This window comes from Tenrec ecaudatus, chromosome 11 (genome assembly GCF_050624435.1).
Source record: "Tenrec ecaudatus isolate mTenEca1 chromosome 11, mTenEca1.hap1, whole genome shotgun sequence".
Lineage (NCBI taxonomy): Eukaryota > Metazoa > Chordata > Mammalia > Afrosoricida > Tenrecidae > Tenrec > Tenrec ecaudatus.
In genome coordinates this window covers 73,043,062-73,064,100 of record NC_134540.1, presented here as the reverse complement: position 1 = coordinate 73,064,100, position 21,039 = coordinate 73,043,062, and the positions used below count along the sequence as shown (strand labels likewise).

The 21,039-nt window shown below is 47.5% G+C and overlaps 1 protein-coding gene across 6 annotated transcripts in view; it reads left to right on the top strand.

Annotated features, from left to right (window-relative positions):
• Positions 1-21,039, top strand: part of AFF3 (ALF transcription elongation factor 3) — a 614,141-nt gene that overhangs the window by 578,860 nt on the left and 14,242 nt on the right. For all 6 annotated transcript variants that reach the window (XM_075563238.1, XM_075563237.1, XM_075563235.1 and 3 more), the window contains 4 exons: positions 1,018-1,219; positions 4,297-4,421; positions 16,193-16,256; positions 19,400-19,536. In XM_075563238.1, the coding sequence (XP_075419353.1) occupies positions 1,018-1,219; positions 4,297-4,421; positions 16,193-16,256; positions 19,400-19,536 (528 nt within the window). The remainder of the gene's footprint in view (positions 1-1,017; positions 1,220-4,296; positions 4,422-16,192; positions 16,257-19,399; positions 19,537-21,039) is intronic.

The window sequence follows — 21,039 nt, the reverse complement described above, 5'->3', positions numbered from 1 at the left end:
AAATTCTATTCCCACATGTCATCTACTCAAGCAACATGAAGGGCTTTGGTTTGAGCATGTGTTCTAGAGGCCCATGTTTGTGCTTTCAACGCTGTGATCACCAACTAAGAAAATTGCGTTTCAAAGTGACTTTTAATGACTTGTTGCTGTGATCACCACACATGCAATCAAGCGGTCGTACCCTGGGGAAGAGGAAGTTCCTATTAAACGCCTCTACCTTTCCTAACTGGCCGTCTGCGCTCTGCGTCCCAAATTAGCAGTGATGGCATTTATTTCAAACTCATGTGTTTTCCCCAAACAATACTTTTCCTTTTTTTTTTTTCAAAAGAAAGTAGGTGGATGAACCCTAACATTATGATACACATGATCAAGACTCAGACATCAGTGTCTCCTTCTTCTTTGATGGGTTATTTTTGCGAGTGTTCCATTCAGGCATAATTGATTAGTACCCTTAATAAGAGTCAGAAAATAGAACCGTTTTTATACTGTGTATGTTTTGATTTGGCGACCTCAGAAACAGAGGAATTAAAAGTCCATCTCTGCAGTGCCCCTGGTGACTGTGTGAGTCTTCCATCTAAGAATTAGTGCAAGCACAGTGTTAGCCCAGCCTTGGTAGTAAGAAAGAGCTTGTTTATCACAGTAAAGTGATTTTTCTTCCCTTTTTTTCATTACTTGCTACGTGTGCTTTCTTAGAAAAACAGGGGGTTGGTTATTTAGGTCTTGAGAGCTCCTTGGGTGGACATTCAGAAAATGAAGGTGTTATTGGTAGTCACTTGGTTTGGTGCTAACTCCAGACTAAGCCTCTGTCCCCATCAGAAGAGAAAAGACTCCATGAGCGTAATTTGTGTATTATTCATGATGTTCCTAGTACCATGAAGTTGTCTCCTGGTGTGATAAGTCCCAATAAACCCCTTCCTACCAACAGGTTTGAAATGGGAGGCTTGGGTCATCTGTAAACCGTTTATCTTTCCCTGTGCTGACACTGTGACATTCCATTTCTGCAATTTCCTTTTCAAGCTTGGCAATACCAATTAATAAAAATGAAAAAATGCTCCGGTCACCCATGTCACCCCTCTCTGATGCTTCAAAACACAAACACGCCAGCGAGGACTTCGCTTCGTCCGGCAGGCCCACTGGCAACGGTCTGTTCACGTCGGCCTCGGCCAACAAAAAACATAAGGCCGAGAACCAGCTGCTGGCGCACGCGGGAGACCTCACGGTACGTGGGCGTGGGCGCTGCGCGGTCCCCAGTCAGAACAGACAGGGTGCGAGCACTTATTCTTCTTGTTGCTCTTGTGTGCCCTGGAGTCAATGTTCAGTTCATAACTACCCCAGATGACAGATCAGAACCGCCCTGAGGGCTTTCTTGGCTACCGTCTTAATGCTTTGGTGGTGTAATGGTTACATTTGGGGCTGCAATCCACAAGGTCAGCAGTTCAAAACCACCAGCTGTTCCATGGTAGAAAGACGGGGCTTTGTACTCCGGTAAAGAGTTTCAGCCTCGGAAACTCACAGGGCCTGTTTTACCCTGTCCTATAGGGTTGCCGTGAGTCGACATTGACTCGGTGGTGGTGAGAGTGAGTCTTTCATGCAAGTAGGTCACAAGGTTGTTTTTCCCCCAGAACCAATGGATGGATTTGAACCGCTGACCTTTCAGTCAGCAACTGAGTAACCTTTGCACCACCAGCCTTCTTGCCTCAGCACAGTTTAAGCATATGTTTGAGGCCCCATAGAGACATCCATAAATTCTGTTTCTGGGGAGAAGTGGTAAAGAGTGCACCCCTTCCCCTCTCCCCACAAAGGGCCTGAGTTTGAAGGAACCAGACGGGGGTATGTGAAGCCTCTTCGGATTTTCACCAGCGGCCTTTATGCCGGGTTCTATTTCTCATCCTGAAAAAGACAAGGACTCCGTGGGCAGAGTAAACAAGGAGTTCAGAACCAAACGGGCCATTTATTTGGAAAGCTGCCTTGACTCAGGCAGTTAAGTCCCGACTTAAAACTGCATGTCAGGCTCCAGAAGCTCCCTCGTCTCCTGTTGCTCAGAACTGGACCCACAATTCAGCTCCCCACCCCCAGGCAGGCCTAGCAGTAGGCTTCCCAACGTCCCAGCCTGGGAACCCCTGCGGCAGGTTTCCCTTCTCCTCCCACAGCCTCCCTTGGAGCAGCAGTCTGTGTTCTCAGCCCCCTCTTCTCCTCCTCTCCTTTTGTCCCCAAATGCAAAGAACCTGGAAAGTAAACGTAGCAGTTCTGGATTCTACTCACTCTGCTGGTGGGTCTGTAGTCACACAACCAACCTCAAAGTAGCTCAGGAAATAGGAGGGCGGGGCTAGATTTTCATCAGCTCCACCCCCATTTCCCTTTTATGGTCTCACAAAATTGTCTCTCTCAAAAGAAAACAAACAAACAAACAATCATAACAGCCCTCTAGGGCAGAATTAAACTACCCCAAGGGATTCCAAGACTAGAACTTTTTTATGGGAGTAGAAAGCCTCATCTTTCTCCCATGGAGAGGAGAGTGGTTTCAAACTGCCAGCCTTGCAGTTAGCATCCTGACCCATAAGTCCCTGTGCCATCAGAGGGCCTTAAAATATCTTCCCCTGAAAAACAAACAAACAAACTGCGACTCCCACTGATCCTGTAGGGCAGTGGTTCCCAGCCTTCCTCATGCCGTGACCCTTTAATACAGTTCCTCATGTTGTGGTGACCCCCAACCATAAACTTATTTTATTTTCCTTTTTTTCATAAAATTATTTTCGTTGCTACTTCATCACTGTCATTTTGCTACTGTTATGAATCAGGTGACCCCTGTCAAAGTGTCATTTAACCCCCAAAGGGGTTGAGACCCACAGGTTGGAAACTGCTGTTGCAAGGCAGCGTAAACCTGCCCATGTGCGTTTCCAAGACTATGACTCTTTACCGTGGTAGGAAGCCTCGTCTTTGCCAAATTGTCCCTGATTGAGAACTCCTGCTGTAACAGGTCAGAGAATAAATATTTTAGGCTGTGTGGGCCACACAGTCTCTGTCATAACTATTCACCTCTGGGACTGTAGCATGAAAGGAGCTATACATTACATCAAAGGGGTACAACTGGCTTCCCATAAAACTTTATTTATAAAAAGGGCCAGTTGCAGCTCACAGGCTGTGGGCTGTGGATTCTTATTCTGGGCTATCTAAAAGATAAGCAGCAGTACAGTAAGGTGTGAAGGGCCTTGCAGGGCGAAGAAAGGGCCGTGCAAAGGTCCTGCGGGGAAGTTGAGGCAGAAGTTCAGGGGAGGGACTGAGAGTCAGGCAAGGGTAAGGCTATCACGGCCATGGGCCTGGTTTTGTACTTTGGTGAAGAGCAAGTGAACCTGCAGGGACAGTTTTTAAGGACCATCTTGGAAGCTCAACATCTCACGTTTCCTTAGTCACCTATAACAATATTATTGACGCTTAAAAGATGTTACATAAAATCAGTCCATATGTAGACAAGCCTCTGCATACGTGCCATTTTAATGACTCCGGAGGAATCCATTTGCTTTCCATAGCCAAATGTTCTTCCATGATCCATGTGTTTAGCAATAATAGGTGCTCTGTAAATAGTTGCAGAAGGACTATATACCCCTAGGGAATCGTGATTTTTTTCCCCACAGATCAATGGTGGGCTGGTATTTTTTTTTAAATACACCTTGAATAATTTCTTGGAATTGCCTTCGGCTTTTCATGCTCTTCCCAGACCGCTAATGAGAGCCAGGGCATTTGTGACCTAAGTGGGAGGGGCAAGTGTAGCTTGCTTTCTGGGCCACCTGCATGAGTAGGACCTGGAAACTTGTTACAAATGCAGTCCCCCCCCCCCAACCCCCACCCAAGACCAGGAACTGAGGGAGGGTCCCAGCAGTCTGTGTTTTACCAGGCCCCCTGGGTGAGGTGATGCCCGGTGAACTTGGGGGACCCCTGGCCTTTCTAACAGGGAAACATAGAGCCCTTCTCCCTAACCCTTGGGCCTCCACCCACAGTAACTACTTGAGACCAGCAAGTTCCCTGACATCACCAAGCCTCTGTTTCTGCGTCTGTGAGAGGGTGCCTCCTGGGACGTCCTCGTTGCTAAAGAGAGACCATGAGATTGGACAGCATATGTGAAAGCCCTCAGCGGGAGCCCTAACGCACTCATATTTCTTTGTCTTTATGGAAATAAAATGCAAACAGAGCACCACCCTTGTGATATAGAGGCCTGAATAAAAGGTATCCTCTTGAATGAGCCGATCTGTCCAGCCCGTGGGCAGTTTCTCAAAGACTCGTGTGTTGTCTGTTGTTTAGAAAGCAGCGCACAACAATTCCGAAAACATTCTCCTCCACAAGTCACGGCTGCAGACAGAGCCCTGGTCTCCTGTCTCCAATGGGCACCGAGACTGCAAGAGGCAGAAGCTGGTCTTCGATGACATGTAAGTGTGGGTTCTCTGTTCCCATGTTGAGGGATGTGATACGATGTTGTATCACGTGACTCAGTGAAGTCATTGTCACCCTTTCTGAGTGAATGGGATTCTTAACATAGACTATGCTGCTGAGCCCTTGTGGGGACGGTTCAGTTCAGCAAGTAGACCAACCAGAGTGTTTAGGGTTGGCATCCAGGAAATGTAGTCAGAAAGCTAAAGCCAGTGGCTCTACTGAGTCGTACTTGTCTAAACACCTGTATGTTGAGCAGTGGACAGTGTGCCACTGGAAATGGACATATTTTATCAGTTATAATGGACGAAAAATAACAGTGATTCACTCCTGAGAGCCTTTTCCCCTCAAAGCACCCTATTCTTTATAACCTGATGGACGATTCATAGGCAAGAAAAAGCAGAGATGTGTCATCCTTTATCCTAGCACAGACCTGGAACCCAGGTGTCACGGCCATCCCAACATACATTTAAAAGAGACGACACAGGACAAAGAGTGGCTCCAAAGAGCATCTGAGAAGACTCTTGGTGATGGATTGACAGTATGCCCTTCAAACATGTATCCCAAGACCCTACCCCTTTTTGGTCTTGTTTTGGAAATAAGACCTTTCTTTCATTATGATACTGACGTCACAGGGAGTAGGTCCTAAACCTAGCCCCTTCGGAGTGGTGTCTTATAAAGGGCAGTACAGACAGAGACGGGCAGCGGGAAGAGACTGCCCCAGGAGCCCTCTACCAAGCGGAGTGCCCAGGGCTACTGACGAGGGACAGTCGTGCCCTAAAGCTGAGGCACTGGTTGGACTTGCAGCCTCCCAAACAGGGAGATGGTAAATCTCTGTGTTGGGAAGCCCCCCACTTTGTGGTGGTGCCTTACGAGGACTCAGGGAAGGGCCAGCCTGGAAGACAAAAGATCTGATCTCAGCCTGAACCCTGTTCTCAACTTTTTATATTTTCTTTCCCAGGAAGGAAATGCTTGTTTCGCTTTATTTTAAATGTTTATTGTGAGTCGGGCGAGGTCGACAGAGTAAATCATCAGTTTTACATTCAGCAGAGCTGCTGTTGGGCCAGGATCTGGTACCCACCTGGGTGGGGCACCGTCTTCAGGCCTGCAGTGAAGCGGGGCACAACTGAGAGATCCTGTCCTGTAATTTCTCCAGCTCAGCTGGGGAAACAGACCAGAAACCACTATCCCTACTGAAAAACAGAAAATAAACAGGGGATGGCTGCATGTATATTCAAATAACATGCATGGTTTGTTTGCCAACCCCTCCCCACCACCAGGAAGTATTTTTGTAAATGTGTTGTGCTCATTTTTAATAGCAATGTATACATTTAATAGCATAGCAGTGTTTATGAAAATACCTCCCAGGGGAGGAAGGAGAAGTTGACAAACCATTATAGACAGTGTGTGTTACTTGTTTAAACATACAGGAAATGTCCCTGACGAGGCCATGATAATTCAGCGGTAACATTTTTGCTTTCTGTGCAGGAGACTCGGGTTCAGTTCCTGCCCAGTGCACCTCAGGCTGAATCACCACTTGCTTGTTGGTTAACTATGGTTTCAGCACAGCTTCCAGACTAAGACAGACTAGGAAGAAAGAACTGGTGATCAACTTCTGGAAATTAGCCAGTGAAAATCCTACGGATCGCAATAACTCAATCCACAACCAATCACAGGCATGGCACAGGGCCAATCACTGGGCAGCATAGCATTTCCTTGTAATGTTCATGGGGTCCTCAGGAATCAGGACTGACTCAACTACAGCGAAAAAGTCCCAGCTTCCTTATCAGAAACTATCAGTAATGACGCCGGCTGTACCTGCTGAGTGGGGCTCGTCTTAAGATCCAACCGGGTGCGCTCTGTTATGGTGTCCTGAGAACGTCAGGCATTGTACAGCAGTGGTGACGAGTCTGTCCTCACCCCCTAGCCCCCCTCTTCTCCATTCCTAGCTTTCCCCCAGAATATAGTTGTGGCCAATGGATTCACTTCTAGAGACTTCTCTGAGAAAGAAGAGGGCTACGTCGTAGTTCTCAAGCACTTGCTGGGTTTTGGAAAATGATTTAGGGCATGTCATCTCCGAGTTGAGCGCCGCATCCACTGTTTGGTTGTTTCGGTTTGTGAACACTTTCCAAGATGACTGGACGTCCTCAGGTTGGAGGGCGGCCTGGGAGGATGCGTGGTTTTCCTCTTCTTCCCGCGGCGACTGCAAGTCCCCGCAGCCCCACGCACTTGGCCCTCATCACCTGGTGGTAATGAATCCCCCAAAGGGGTATTTAATTGGGCAAAATCAGTTGGTCAAAGAAACGCATCCTTAGTGTTGGGTATAGATTAGTCACACGAGCTGTAGCAAGGTTTAAAAATGGTGGACCACGGTGTTAGGGCTGTGGAAGTTTCACAGCAAGGTCATAATCCACTCATGTGACCAAACAGATCGAGTGGCATTCATAGAGTGGAGCCACCAAAGCAAGAACCACTTCCAAACAGCATTGATGGAAAATTAAAGAATTTTTCATTGTTGTGGCCCAGGAGCAGCAACCACTAAATGGTTGCACTTGAAACTGCAGTTCTTTGGCCTGCTGTCAGGGGGAATGCTTCTCAATCTGGTAGGACTGTGGCTAATACAGTTTTGTCACTATCTGTACCAACGAAGAGGCTCTTATCATGTGTGCTTCCCATTAGCAGTATGTATAATTTTTTCTGGCTGACAGCTACAATAAAACTGTGTCTCTTTTTATGGATATAGATATAATAAAAAAAATTTTAAAGCATGCTTCCATATCCATCATATGGAGAGAGAGATGTTGAGTTCCAATTGCCATGTGTCCCGATTGATTTGAAATCCATAACAGTAAAATAAATATGCAACACCAACAGTCTTTCAACTACTCAACCAAGAAAGTTGCAGGAAAGTTTTTCGAGCTTGGAAAACAAAAGGCAGTAATGTCTCTTCCTGGAAACAATGAAAATAAAGCCCTGGGGCATGCATGGTGGTTAGGGACCCTGGTTGTCTAGTGATTACACATTGGGCTGCCATTTATATGGTCGGCAGTTTGAAACCACCAGCCTCTTCAAGGGAGAGAAACTGGCTTTCTACTCCTGTAAACAGTTACAGCCTAGCCTCAGAAACCCACAGGGGGTTGCTGTGAGTCAGCATTGACTCGATGCTAGTAAGTTTGGATTGCTTTGGAATAGGGGTTTCAAGCCTTGCGCTGCAGTTCAAATGGTCAGTAGTTTGAAGCCACCAGCCACTCCAAGAGAGAAAGATGAGACTTTCGACTCCAGTAAAGAGTTAAAATCTCAGAAACCCACAGGGGCAATTCTACCCTGTCCTGTAGGGTCGCTGTGAAGAAAGGTCATGGGTGGAAGCCAAGAAAGATAGAACCACATTCAAAACTAGATCATTTGCACAAGAGTAATTTAGAATTGATTGAGATCCAACAAGTAACAGATGCCCTGCTGTCATTTAATTTTTAAGGCGGCATCACGCAGCTTTATAATAAAATAAACTCATCTTTTTTGTATTATAAATACTCGTTAATGGGTGAGTAAACATGCAGTTGAGACAACTGCTGAAGATGGTGGGTGCTCATTAAGAAGTGCTAAATGAACCCAGCTGAATTTCACTCCCAAGGGGTAACGCCCTCACTCTTTCGCTCCCTCTTCCATTAATGTAAGGAATCCTCAAATCTAACACACAGCAGCAACAGAAAGCTCTCTGCCCTTTTTGTCAGTTCTGACTCTTCGTGACCACCCCACCGTGTGGCAGTTTCTGAGGCTATAAATCTTTAAGGGAGCAGAAAGCCTCCTCTTTCTACCTAGGATCAGCAGCTAGTGGTTTCACCCTGCCGACCTTGAAGCGAGTGGCTTTTCACACTAGGCCACCAGGGCCCCTTATCTCTCCAATCAGTAGAAGTAAAGGTAAAGACATGTCTTGGGATTCCAACCCTCTTTTCCTTTGTTATGTACCAGTTAAGCAAGCCCGGAGTTTTTATCTCCAGGGTACTGAGAGAACTGAGCTCAGTCACATTTATTTTAAAAACACCGCCCAGGTCAGCTTGTTCTGAGTAAATCGCAGGCTCAGCTTGGTGGCAGTGTGACTTCATCTCCTTCTTAACGTTTGCTCCTTGACACCTGCCGTGCTCAGGTGACACTGGTTGTGACTGCAAAATCTGGATGGAAGGAAGAAAGGGAAAAAGTTCTGCACAGACTCAGCGGCAGTACGTGCAACTTGAAGCCCAGAAACGGATCCGATAGGCGTTGCAAAGCCAGGAGAGCTGTCAAGGCGCCGGGTGTCATAATGATTGACAGGAGAGCTGCTGGCCAGAGAGCATCGGAAGAGAACGCCTGTGCTGTGGGAGCCAGGGTACAGAAGTCCTGAGCAGAGCTGGGTGAGGAAATACTTGGCGAGAAAAGCGAGCCTCTCGTCCCAGCCCGCCGTATCACCGCCGCGTCAGGAAGCCAGCAAGCCCGAAGAGCCAGAACTGCCTGCTGTTCCCCGAAGACTGAGCTGTCTCCTGTCCAGATCTCACACAGAAGAGCTGGCCCCGATCAGCACATGCAGCCCAGCCACCCCACAAACGTCCCATCTGTCCCCATGGCCCAGATAACAGGAGCCAAGCTAGCTGAACCCCCGGGATGTAGAGGGAGAGGCGCCCCCCGGCCTCTCCTCACTGAGGGCCATGGTGTGTGAAATGTGGCAGGGAGAAAGAAAGAGGGACTTGACATTTGTAATGTAATTATACTCGGCAGTCTCGCAGCTAAAAGGATTTTAATTTTATGGAGGATGGGAAGATTCCCGTACGGAAAAGGTCTGCTCTCTCGTGGTGTGATTTAGCGAAAGGACCCCGTTGAAATCCTCGAGGAGGTGGTATTACAGCAAGATGCTCCCAAGGGGAGCTTGCCGTAGTCCTTGGCCTTCTCCTGAGGGTCTCTACTAGGCTGGGCCCCTTTCATTGGTCTTTATATGGATTTTTTCCCCTTCCCATTATGAAATTCCTCTCTCAATCAGGTCCTTCTTTTGTTCTAACTACAGCAGAGAGGGGGAAGCTTGAAGCTTGGGCATCTGAGAGGGCTGGGGGACAGAAACAAATCCTTGCCGTTCTTCCTGGTGACAGTCTGATGATCTGACACAGCAGGTTTATTTTCCGTGGCACGCCGGGAGAGGAGCCACCAGCAACAACAGTCCAGTTGACAGTTTCCCATTAACGCAGAAAGTACGTGCCTTTAGATCGAGGGGCTGAAAGCTGCCACGTGAGCCTGTGCGTCCTGGAAGACACGGGCTGCCTTCTGCGGGAGGCCAGGGGAGAAGCAGCTGTCTCCAGGAACTCGGGCCCTGTGTGTGAGAAGCAGGTAGTGAGCCTGCCCACGTCTGAGAAGCCAGGTTCCAGGGGCTCTGGGGCCCCAGCCAACCTCAGGGTGGCAAAAGCTGTGTTTGAATCCTGACTGCCTCCATGCAGCCTGCCTGCTTCCCTCGGGAAGCTCCCAGGATGTCAGAGGACCCCAAAAGCAGCCGCCCACAGTTCTTGATGCCGAAGCAGAGCTCCAAAGTGGTTCCTTCCCGTTGGGCCCTCTGCTGAACTTGTGCCTGTTCATATATATACTTCATATTACTGACTCCGAATCTACAGTTAAACAAGATCTGTATGAATCACTTGGGATCTTGTTAAGCTGTAGATTCTGATGCAGTATATCTGAAATGAGAGGAACACATACATTCTCAGTAGGGGGCCAAACTGGCTGGAAGCCCCATGCTCAGGCGCCCTGATCCATTGTGATTGCTTGTTGTAGGGAGGTGCCATGGCGTCAGTCCCAACCCCTTGTGACCTTACGTTATGTACCACAGAACAAAACACTGTCCGGTCCCGGGCCATCCTCCCCATCATTCCTGTGCCTGAGCCCCTTCTTGGCAGCCACTATGTGACTCCATCTCCTCTTTGCCTCGGCCCCTCTACTTTACCACGCACGATAGCTTCTCCAGGGACCTTCTCTCCTGACAACACGTCCAAAGCTATGTAAGACAACGACTCTCAACACCTTCGTGTTGTTAAAGTGCCCTCCAGTTCTCCTTCCAATGCCCAGTCAGCCATGCCCCAAACACCTGCCTGGTCCCATAGCAACCTCACACCTGTGCTGCACTCTGTTCTCCTCTCCCGGCCATTGGCTCAATCCATCTCATTGAGGGCCTTCCTCTTTTTTACCAACCCTCTTTTTCGCTGATCCCTGACGGCGGATGAAAAATAATCCCTTAACTCTTTTCAATAATCCTTTACAATAATCCTGTGTCAAGGCTTGGGACACAGTGACACCTCCTGGACTTATCAAATGACAAGCTGACAGGGTATCCGATGATGGTGTCTTGGGTCTGTAGCTGCCTGTGTGTCTGGTTTGGATTTCAGTGTCCCTACGGAAATTATCCAGGTGTCTGCTGCACTGCAGAACCTGTTTGTTCAGTCCCACTAACCTCAGCTCTCAACCCCCCTCCCCCAAAGCCGGGTGGCCCTGCTGAGGGGCGGGCATTTCACAAAGGTTGGAATTACCAGAAAGAAGCCTGCCAGCCTCTCTGTGGGAGTCCTTCAACTCCAGCTCAGCCACTGTGCTGCTGCTGCTGCCGAGGAGAACTAGGCTGCTCCCCTCCTCCTGTGGCGAGAAGAAACATGGGGTGGCTGAGACCCCATTGCTGCTCAGAACCAAGGCCTCGGTTGGTGGTGGGGGTGGAGAAGGCGAGGAGAAGCAAAGGAATGCATCCTGCGTGGACCAAGTGCTCCTGAGGGCTCTGTGGCCGAGAACCCTGGTGAAGATGTGCCCGGCGCCGCTCTGGCTTCTCAGCCACCCAGACAGCCTGCCTAGGAAGAGCCCGAGATGGGCAGTCAGTGACACAGGGGATATGGAATCGAACTCTTAGGCAGCTTGTCCGCGTATGAGAGACAGGGTGATGAATTTTGTCAGCTGAGTCAATGAAACAAAGGCACTTGTTGCGGGGGTTGGTGTTTGTTTGTTTTTTCATGTGATGGGGGGGTGGGGGGGGGAATCTGTTTGGCACTGGGGTTCTTAGGCTTTATTTCAGTGCTTGTCATGGAAGGAGCCCTGGTGACCCAGTGGGGTACAGGCTGGGCTGTTAGCGCAAGGTCGGCAATGCAAACCGGGAGGCCGTTTTGAGGGAGAACGATGAGGCTTGCTGCTCCGGAAAGATTGACAGGCTGGGTCATGCAAAGGGAGCGAGGTGCGACTCTGTCCTGGAAGGGGCTAAGAGGCAGGACTGAATCCGAGCAGTGTGCTTGGTTTGGGCTTCGGGGCAACAGGAAACTACACGACCGCCACAGTGTAACCGTTTTCTTTTCCTCCTGACGGAACAGCAGTCTGGCCAGTATGGCGGCCCAAGGTGGCTCAAAGGTTAAGGCACTCAGCTGCTGACCCAAAAAGCTAAAGGTTCCAGTCCACCACATGCACCTTGGAAGAAAGGCCTGAGGATCTGCTTCCAGAAAATCCGCTCCTGCAAGCCCCATTGAGCACACGGGAGTGACCACGAGGCACAATCCACTTTACAGCTACTGGCCACTGGCGTGTACCAGGAAAAAAAAACAAAAAAAACTCACTGCCATCAGGTTGATGCCAACTCATAGAGACTCTGTAGAACAGGGGAGAACTCCCCTGTGAGTTTCTGAGACTGTTAACTCTTTACAGGAGTAGAAAGTCTTTCCCCCGTGAACCTGCTGCTGGTTTTGAACTGCTAACCCTGCAGATCACAGTCCAGCATATAACCATGGCACCACAGGGGCTTTTAAAGGTTCAAGGCAAAGTCGAAATTAAAGATAATGGAATTTTTCCATGAACTCTTGGAAGCCCCCTTCTTACATTGCTGCCAGAACTTGATGACTTAATGTTGTGTGGACCCACTGGCTTGCTGGAGAATCTGAGGGGGGGTGGGTGGGGGGCTTTGGTCCTATTAACTTTATAATAAGCTAGTCAAGGACTGTGGCAGTTGACATCACTTGAAAAAAAAAAAAGATGGGCCACTCCTCAGGAACAGGCTTTAGTGACTCAGTATAAAGAGCTGCCCAATCATGTATGCAAAGAGGAGCATTCTGAATAGTGTGTCCATAGATACCCCCATCCCACCCCCAGATTCTCCGGTTACTATTGTAGTTGCTATGGTATACTCAAAAATCTACATGTGTCACTTATGTCATTGATCCATGTACATCGTGAGAATTGGTGGCAAACCTCCACATTAGGTATTTCGCAGTGCACTCCCATGTTGCCAGTGAAAGCAATTTGAGTAAGGGAATCATGGGCCACTGCTATAGGTGGCTCAGACCTACCGGCTGCTCCGCAGGAGGGTTTACAGCCTGGGAAATTGTATGGGGTATTTCAACTCAGTCTGATAGGGTCACTATGAGTCGGAATCAACATGACAATAATAGATTGGGGGTGGGGGAGATTGGTTGTTTTACTCTATAAGGCTTACTTAGAAGGCTAGTAAAACCTACAATTCCATAGCTCATTACCAAGAGAATCCACTCATGAAAATGAAATGCATTTGAAATGATGATCTGTTAGTGACAGGTTGACAAACCAGGGCAAGGGGAGGAAAATGACCCAACTCCTCTCCTAGAGTGTGAGCAGATAATGATGTGGAGAATGTCAGGTTGCCATGGAGACAGGCTCTGGCTCATTGGCTGCGATGCTGCACCCCATCAGAAGCCACCCTTCCTCCCTAAGCCCGAAATGAATTCAGTGCTATTCAAGGCGGGTATGTTTACTTTCTGCCATTTGCCTAAAACTGCAGGGTAGGGGGAGATCAAAGAGGGCTGCCGCCTGGTCTCTTCTGAAAACGTGCCAAAAAGACAGTTGCGCTTGTGCAATGACTGTAACCCCCGCACTGCTCAGGAGGCAGTGACATGCCCGGAAGTGTAATAACTGAGGAGCGCTATGCAAGATTAGGAAGGAAAGAGATGTGCACAGGCCAGCATTACTAGGCAGGGCTCATGGTGGCAGAAGCTGAGGGCTCTTGGGGGCACTCACTCAGTGTATGTTGTTAACGAATGGCCGGAGTCCACGGGTGACACAAACCACTGATGTGCTCTGCGACGAACAGAAGGGTTGGAGGTTTGAATCCATCTAGAGACAGCTTGGAAGTATGACCTGGTGATGTACTCACCCCCACCCCCCTATACACCCCCCACACCTCAGTCATTGGAAACCTTGTAGAGCACAGTTGTAGCCTTGCCCACAGGCGGGGGCTCCAGGGATTGGAGTTGACTTCACCGTCATTATGAGGGGACCTGGTAGCATAGTGTTTACGTGTTGAGCTGTGATCCGAAAGGCTAGCCATTTGAAACCCCCAGCTGCTCTGAGGGAGAAAGACAACGCGTTTTACTCGTGTAAAATGGTGCAGCCTCGGACACTTGCAGGGCGGTTCTCTCTTGTCCGACAGAGTCGCTCTGAGTCGGCATCGCTCAATGGCGGTGAGGCACCGCAACTGGACAGTTGCTTCAGGCAGGCGGGAAGGATGAGCAGACTCCTCAGAGGAGGGGAGTATGTTACCACGACAGTGAGGAAATCTCCTGAATCGTGGGCAAGGGCCTTGATGAGCAAATGCCACCGTCCAGAGGGTCCAGCAGGATTGCCAGGGGCCTTGAACTGAGATTTGATTTCATAAGCTCTAGAGATGGATTTCAGACCTTTGATCAGAGCGGTGATCTAATGAAAGGCATGTTTCATAGACATTGGTCCAAGGGTAACACTCCATATAGAGTGGAGGGGAGTGAAACTGGAGCCAAGGAACTAGAGGAGGGCTCCGAATGGTGACGGAAGCCTGGCTGTGGCTGGGGCGTGTGGTCAGTGAGGAAAGAGAGAGTCATGTTTTCAAGAAAGTGTTCAGAGCATTTGCTAACAGGTGAAGGCACCTGAACTTCTCAAACAAATTAGCCCCCGGATTCGAACTAAAGCCTCGGAGCTAGAGGTGGGGTCTGATCTTCTACTGAGCCAAGTCAGCATGCTGACAAGTCAGTACACAGACAAAAAAAGGATCCTCGAATGGAGTGAGTTATGGACATGTGGCAGGAACCCTGGTGGCATAGTGGTTATGCATTGGGCCGAGATCTGCATGGTGAGCAGTTCAAAGCCACAAGCTGCTTTCTTGGGAGAAAGACCAGTCTTTCCATTCCTGTTATTACAGTCTCAGAAGCACCCAGGACAGTTGTGCCCTGTCCTTTACTGAGTTGGCATCAACTGGATGGCAGTGAGTGAATGGGCATGTGGAAGATGACCTTGATGTCCTATGGGAGGCTCAGACCTCACTCACCAGTGAACGTCTGGGCCTGAAGGGACGTTTTCAGGCCCAAATGGCAGAAAGAATAATGAAGGGAGTGATGAGCCCAAGAAGGGGGGTTTAATTACACACATTTAGGAAATGCTGCACCTAAGCTCCTCATTTCTGCATCGGAAAAGTGGACTCATCTGAGCATGAAACCATAGCACCAACCATTCTTCAAAAGAGACAGAGAACCGAGGTCCTAGTCTCACATTGGTGATTTGTAAACCAAAGCTGGTCACGTACTGCGATTCTGACCCGGGTACTTCTTTAGTAAAACGGTCAGGGCGATGCCTGGGCACTCTGAATGACGGCATCGTAGTCAGGGCTTGAGTGTTTTTCGTCTAAGCATTTTGACCTCTTTGGATAAAGAGGTGCTCTGACTGCCAAGGAGTAAAGTCGGGAAACAGACCCTTGAGACACCAGAGACTAAAACAAGGCCAAGGCCGGAGCAACTAAGCCTGTAACAACATCATCTGGTCCTGTCCAGGTGGGAGAGAGAGCAAATGCGTCATGACTTAGGTTTGGTATCCATGATTAGGTTAAGCTTATTGTTTATCCCCAAACCCATATTACAGGAAAGTGTATTCTGATGCCATATAACGAATGTTGTTGTTGTTTAATTTTGTATTCGACTTTGTAGCATTTAAAAATGCTGTCTGATAGATGGCTTGGTGCACCTGGGGGCCCATTATACTCACTCCGGAGGAATTACCTGTATCTCCCAGGTATCTCTGCTGGTCAGATTATTGCTTTAATAATGCGCATGTCTGCTGCGAATGTTTACCAGCTAGCTAATCAGAACTCTGGAGAATACAGGCCACGTTTGCATTGTTACGAGGTAGACATCATTTTACAATTAACTTCATTACCGCTGGAACGTAATCATACAATATTGCCGCTTTTCATTTTTCACTGTGTGGCTTTAAAATGATTCAGTATACCTACACACAACTATAGGTACTGTCTCGGCATGAAAATGATACCAATTTTCCTAGGGACACAGAGCCCTTCGGTTGCTGTGAAGCACGCTTATAGTCTTTGCAGGAAAAAGGGATTGTTGGTGTGAAATATCGTGTGGAAATAAGATATTTTTTTTGTCCTCCACTTGCTTTCTTTAAAACCATGCATTAAAAATCAGATTCATAAATTGGGCACTGGGGGGCCATCTGAAAGCCAGTCTGAAGGTCGACTCTGCCTAGATTTAATGTGTTTTGAATTGATGACTTAGGAGAAAAGTCATCATGGTATTTTACATAGAGTCAGTAATTTGGAAATTATGTGTGTGTGTCTGTGTGTGTGTCTGTGTGTGTTTACCACACTTGATTTCACACCCAGCAAAGTTTTGAAATCATGCATAGCATTTGGAAAGAATATAAAAATACTGTGTTGGGAAAGATGATTTTCCAAAGCTCTGGCACGTGAGCAGTAATGACAGTAATGTCCTCCCTCCTGCAGGCCACGCAGTGCAGATTACTTCATGCAAGAAGCTAAGCGGATGAAGCATAAAGCAGATGCGATGGTGAGACCCTTTTCTCTCCAGATACGTTCTTCCAAATGATGTTTGTACTGCAGCTTCATCAATGGGGCATTATAGCTAGGGTAATTATAGAATCTATTACAAGGATGGCTGGCTCTGTTAAATGGAGAAATGTTTATATGATCAAGCACTCATCGCCCAATAAATTATGACTTCAACCAATAATGTCTGACTAGGAGAAAGCCCTAGATAAATAAATATTTCAGTTTCATCGTAAGGTTTGAATAGTAAATAGAGGCAGGGGAGTCAGTGGGAAGTAGTATGTTTTTCCTGACCAAAAAAATATCTAGGTTTGCCTTCCTCTCTCATTGTCCCAGCCCAACCCATGGCTTGGTCCCAAGGTCAACTCCCTTTTCAAAATGACTCAGTGTCTCTCTCTCTCTCTCTCTCTCTCTCTCTCTCTCTCTCTCTCTCTCTCTCTCTCTCTCTCTCTCTCTCTCTTTCTCTCTCATGTTCTTCATGGGTATCTGCCAAAAGGAACACTTCATCTGAAACAGTACAGCCACAGAAACTCATAAACTGCACATGATTTGATCATGTTCAAAGATTAACTTTTTGTACTTGGCTCATCTCCCTTTTGGGAAAGCTTGAAACTGTCAGGCAAGGGACAGAAAACGTCTGTTTTGCTTTGTTTTGTTTTTTCTAAAACAAATCATACAGTCTTTTGCTCTCTTCCAAAAGGATTGCTTCCAACCTAGTTACCCCAGCGCTGATCCTCTACAGCAGCTGTCACTGATAACAGGGTGCAGGACATCAGCAAGGCATTCTGAGTGACCGTATTCCAATATTGAAGAGGCTTAGGTCATAACAGCGTCCCTCTCTCAACTGTACCAGGCAAGCATTCCCTCTGCAGGAAGAGCACTGTCCAGGTACAGTGAGAGAGAAGGGAAAACCACTGAGTACCAAAGAATAGGAGCTCCATGGTGGGCACATCATTCACACTCTCGGCTGCTAACTGAAAGGTTGGAAGTTTGAGTCTACCCAGAGGCACGTCGGGAGAAGGCTCTGGTGCTGTGCTTTTGAAAAATCAGTCATTGGAAGCCCGGGAGCACAGTTCTATGCTGACACACAGGAGGTCACCGTGAGCCAAGGTCACCCGGGGTGTGATGTCTGGACCAAAAAGTTCAGTTCTTCTCCCACAGTGGGATGGAGAGTTCTTGTCATCTGAAGAGTCTGACCCTTGACCATTGTTGGAGAAGAGCATTGACTTTTCACGCCAACGGAAATGAGCGATTGTTTCCTGAGAACACCATTCTGCTGTAGCGAGGCTGGGCCCCCCCTCAGGCCCAGCAGGCCATCGCCCCCCTCCAGAGCTACACAGACATTCACAATTTTACTCACAATTACGCACACCCACTCCTTCAGCATCCTCCCAAATCCAGCCAAGTCACACAGTCAGGCTCGGGTTGCTTCCCTGAGGTCTCCCCAGGCTCTCACCTGTCCACCTCACTACTCTCTGAGCCTCCACGTACATTGGCCTCGTTTTGCAATGCCCTGTCTTGTAGGCACGCCACGTCTTTCTCTGAATGCAGTACATGTTTTACAGAAGAAACGTTCGTGTATCAAGCACAGAGGCGCGTGCTTTTAAACAAGCACTCGTCAAACGAGATGGCTTCTTTCATGGAAAGCATTATCAAGAAATACTGCCTCGAAGCCCTTTAGGGTTCCTTAAGTCTTAAAATTGGCTTATGCTACCAAAGGCTTTTGCTCTCTTTGTCTGCTTTGTAAGGTGTCATGGCCATGAAGTCTGGGGCTTTGGGTTTTTAGTGAAAAGACCTGGAATAGTTCTTAGAGTGTTTACATCAGTTTTGATTGATGGAGTCATTTGAAACCTGGAGAGATTTTGCAGCCCCAAGTAGGATGTGTAATTATCCAAAGAAAGTAGCAATGTGTGGGGCTAGAAAATTGATGTGTACGTGTGGATTTATGAGAACCTAAAAATATAACAATTTTTTATCCTTGCTAAATATTTTAACATATATTTAGACCATGGGTTCCCCCACTGATTTGGCTTATCACCCCCTTTTAAGGAAAAAAAAATTACTCGGTGTCCCTCTGGCAATTAAAAAAATTTAAAAAACAAAAACTTTTTACTGTAGTCCATAATCCATGTTAAAATGTAGGTATCTGCTTTTGCGGCCCCTCCCCATCATCCAAGTATCCTGGGGGAGGGAGTATCGCTGTCTGTGGGGAACATTGGCTTAGACACTGGCTTAGACAATGATAGATAATCCAGAAAAGGCTGTTATTCATTTTCACGGTGGAGTTTCATAACAGAAGTGCTAACGGAGCAAGGCTGATGCCTCAAGTTTTCTCTTATCTCTTAACCCCGCCTCACGCTCACCTCTAAGCCAGGGCCTGACTGTCAGCAAAATCACCAAACTCATGCTAACAGGAAGGTGTGGAGATAGAAATAGCCCAAGCCATTGGGAGGAAGCTGCTAAAGCTATATGGGATCACATTGACAGCGGAAGCCCAGATGAGAATGGGAGCTAGCAGGTCAGTGAGTTTATGGTAGTGGGGAAGGAAGGACCAACTCAGAAGAGAAAGCAAACGGCGGCACACGTCAGCCAGTGTCATTCGTGTCGCTGAATGAAACACGTAGAAATTGTCTCGGAGTTTGTTCTGCTGTGTACAGTCTCGCAACACAAATAAAGGATTTTTGAAAACTGGTGTAAAAAATGGCAGTCGAGGTCTTGAGTCTCAAAGCTGGGGTACACACATCAAAAAAGGGTGAAAACTCTCCTGTGGAGCCAGGCCTCTCAACTTCAGTGTGCTCTAAGCAAAGCTGGAGGCACATAGCAGATAACGGTCCCAAACCCTGGGAGATGAGAGAGGTAGAAACAGGCATCAGAGCACGCAGGACATTGTAAGTGTTACGTGGTATCTAGCCATTCTGTATCTAACCATTCACTCACCCCAAAGAGCAGCACTTCTTGTGGGGTTGGGAGGTAAATAACAGAGAAGGAAGTACCCATTTCTAGTATCTCTTGGCTCCATTAACAAGTTTTTAGAACTCAGAAGTTGAATTTCTCAAATAACCTATATGAAAATGCTATTGTTTTGTTTTGTCTACTGAAGAAAACTTTTCTTAAGGAACACACTGTATTAATTCTGTTGATCAGGTGGAAAAGTTTGGGAAAGCGCTGAACTATGCTGAAGCCGCTTTGTCGTTTATTGAGTGTGGGAATGCGATGGAACAAGGCCCGATGGAATCCAAGTCTCCGTACACGATGTACTCAGAAACAGTGGAACTCATCAGGTAAGGACTGGATGTTCTCGCTGCGTCTCAGAAGCTGGGGAAATTGCTGAGGAATATATAGAAGGGCTAAGAATACAGAGAATGTGGACCATCAGTCACCAGTGACCAGCGTTCATTTCAAAATATAGGCACTGAGGATTTTGAAAGGAACGTGCTCATACCCTGCCTCCTTTGCTCTCGGTGTGAGTGAGTCAGGGGCAGCTCCTACAGCTCTGATTGCTTCAGGGGAAGCCAAAGCATGCCCACTTCACCCAGCTAGGAGGACATGCCTCCGTTATTCCACCTCTGCACTGCTTCTTTTTATTCTGGTTCAAGTTGAGATCATCTATACCTTACCGCCCTCAGCAAATGATTCAGGAGTATTCAATTCAAAGGGAAGAAGGTTAGAAGGATTTTATGAAATGAAAAGCCATCCTATAATGTGCTGTCTCTGAGGGTGCTCACATTGACCGGGTCAAAGCTTTCACATAAATACGACACCCCCCTCCACCCCCATTCCCCCCATCCTGAATTATTACAGTGTGGCATGTACAAAGGCAGCATGGGTTTTTGTGCCAAGCTGGGTTTCTGGTCTCACTGCCATTGGTTGATTCCAACTCATAGAGACCCTATAAGAAAAGATAGAACCTGTCCCTGCGGGTTTCTGAGACTAACTCTTTTAGGAGTAGAAAGCCTCGTCTTTTTCCAGCAGAGCTACTGGTCGTTTGAACTGCTGGGCTTGCGGTTGGCCAACCAGCTCATGACCCACGCACCACCAGGGCCCAGGCATCCAAATGTGTTCAGATGGGGATGGTTAGCTCCATAATGGAGACTTGGAAATGCACAACCTTAATTTTTCTTTAACGAACCATTCAGGAAATTCCATCCATTTACCTACCTCTGTCGTACAGTGTAGTGTTTTAGCTTGTTCAACTGCTTGAGATAATATCTAATGTGAAACTGTATGAAATAATTCTCCCTAAAGCTAACTTGGAGAGACTTTTCTAATTCTAGAATTCAGTATGACCTAAGATTAGGTTTTTTTTATCATGCCCAGCCATTTAAGATGGAAGATTTCTAATCATCTCAGGTTATGACCTTTTGGGTCGGCATTGGTCCAACACCATTTTGTTTCAGTAAATCATTTCCAGCCTGTGGGACCCTTGCATCAGCAGCAGAAAACACATGATCTTCAAAGAGAGCAGTCCTTTGGAGTGTTTTGGAAATCAGCATTGCCTAGCTATTTTTCTTAGTACAATAATTCTATGAAACCGATATATTGGTGACTCTTTCCTCCTACCTACCTACATGTTGCAGTATTTGCAGCAGTGACGGAAACAAGGTGGCAGGTTTGGTTTGGTTTGGTTTTAATATTAAAATCTTTCTAAGAAACCCTGGATCCTCACTTTCCTTCCTCAGAAGGTAGTGGCACCACATTTTCCAAACACTGAAAGAAAAGTACCGTCAACCATGAATTCTATGTTCAGCTAGACTGTCGTTCAGGAGTAACCCATAAACCACTGC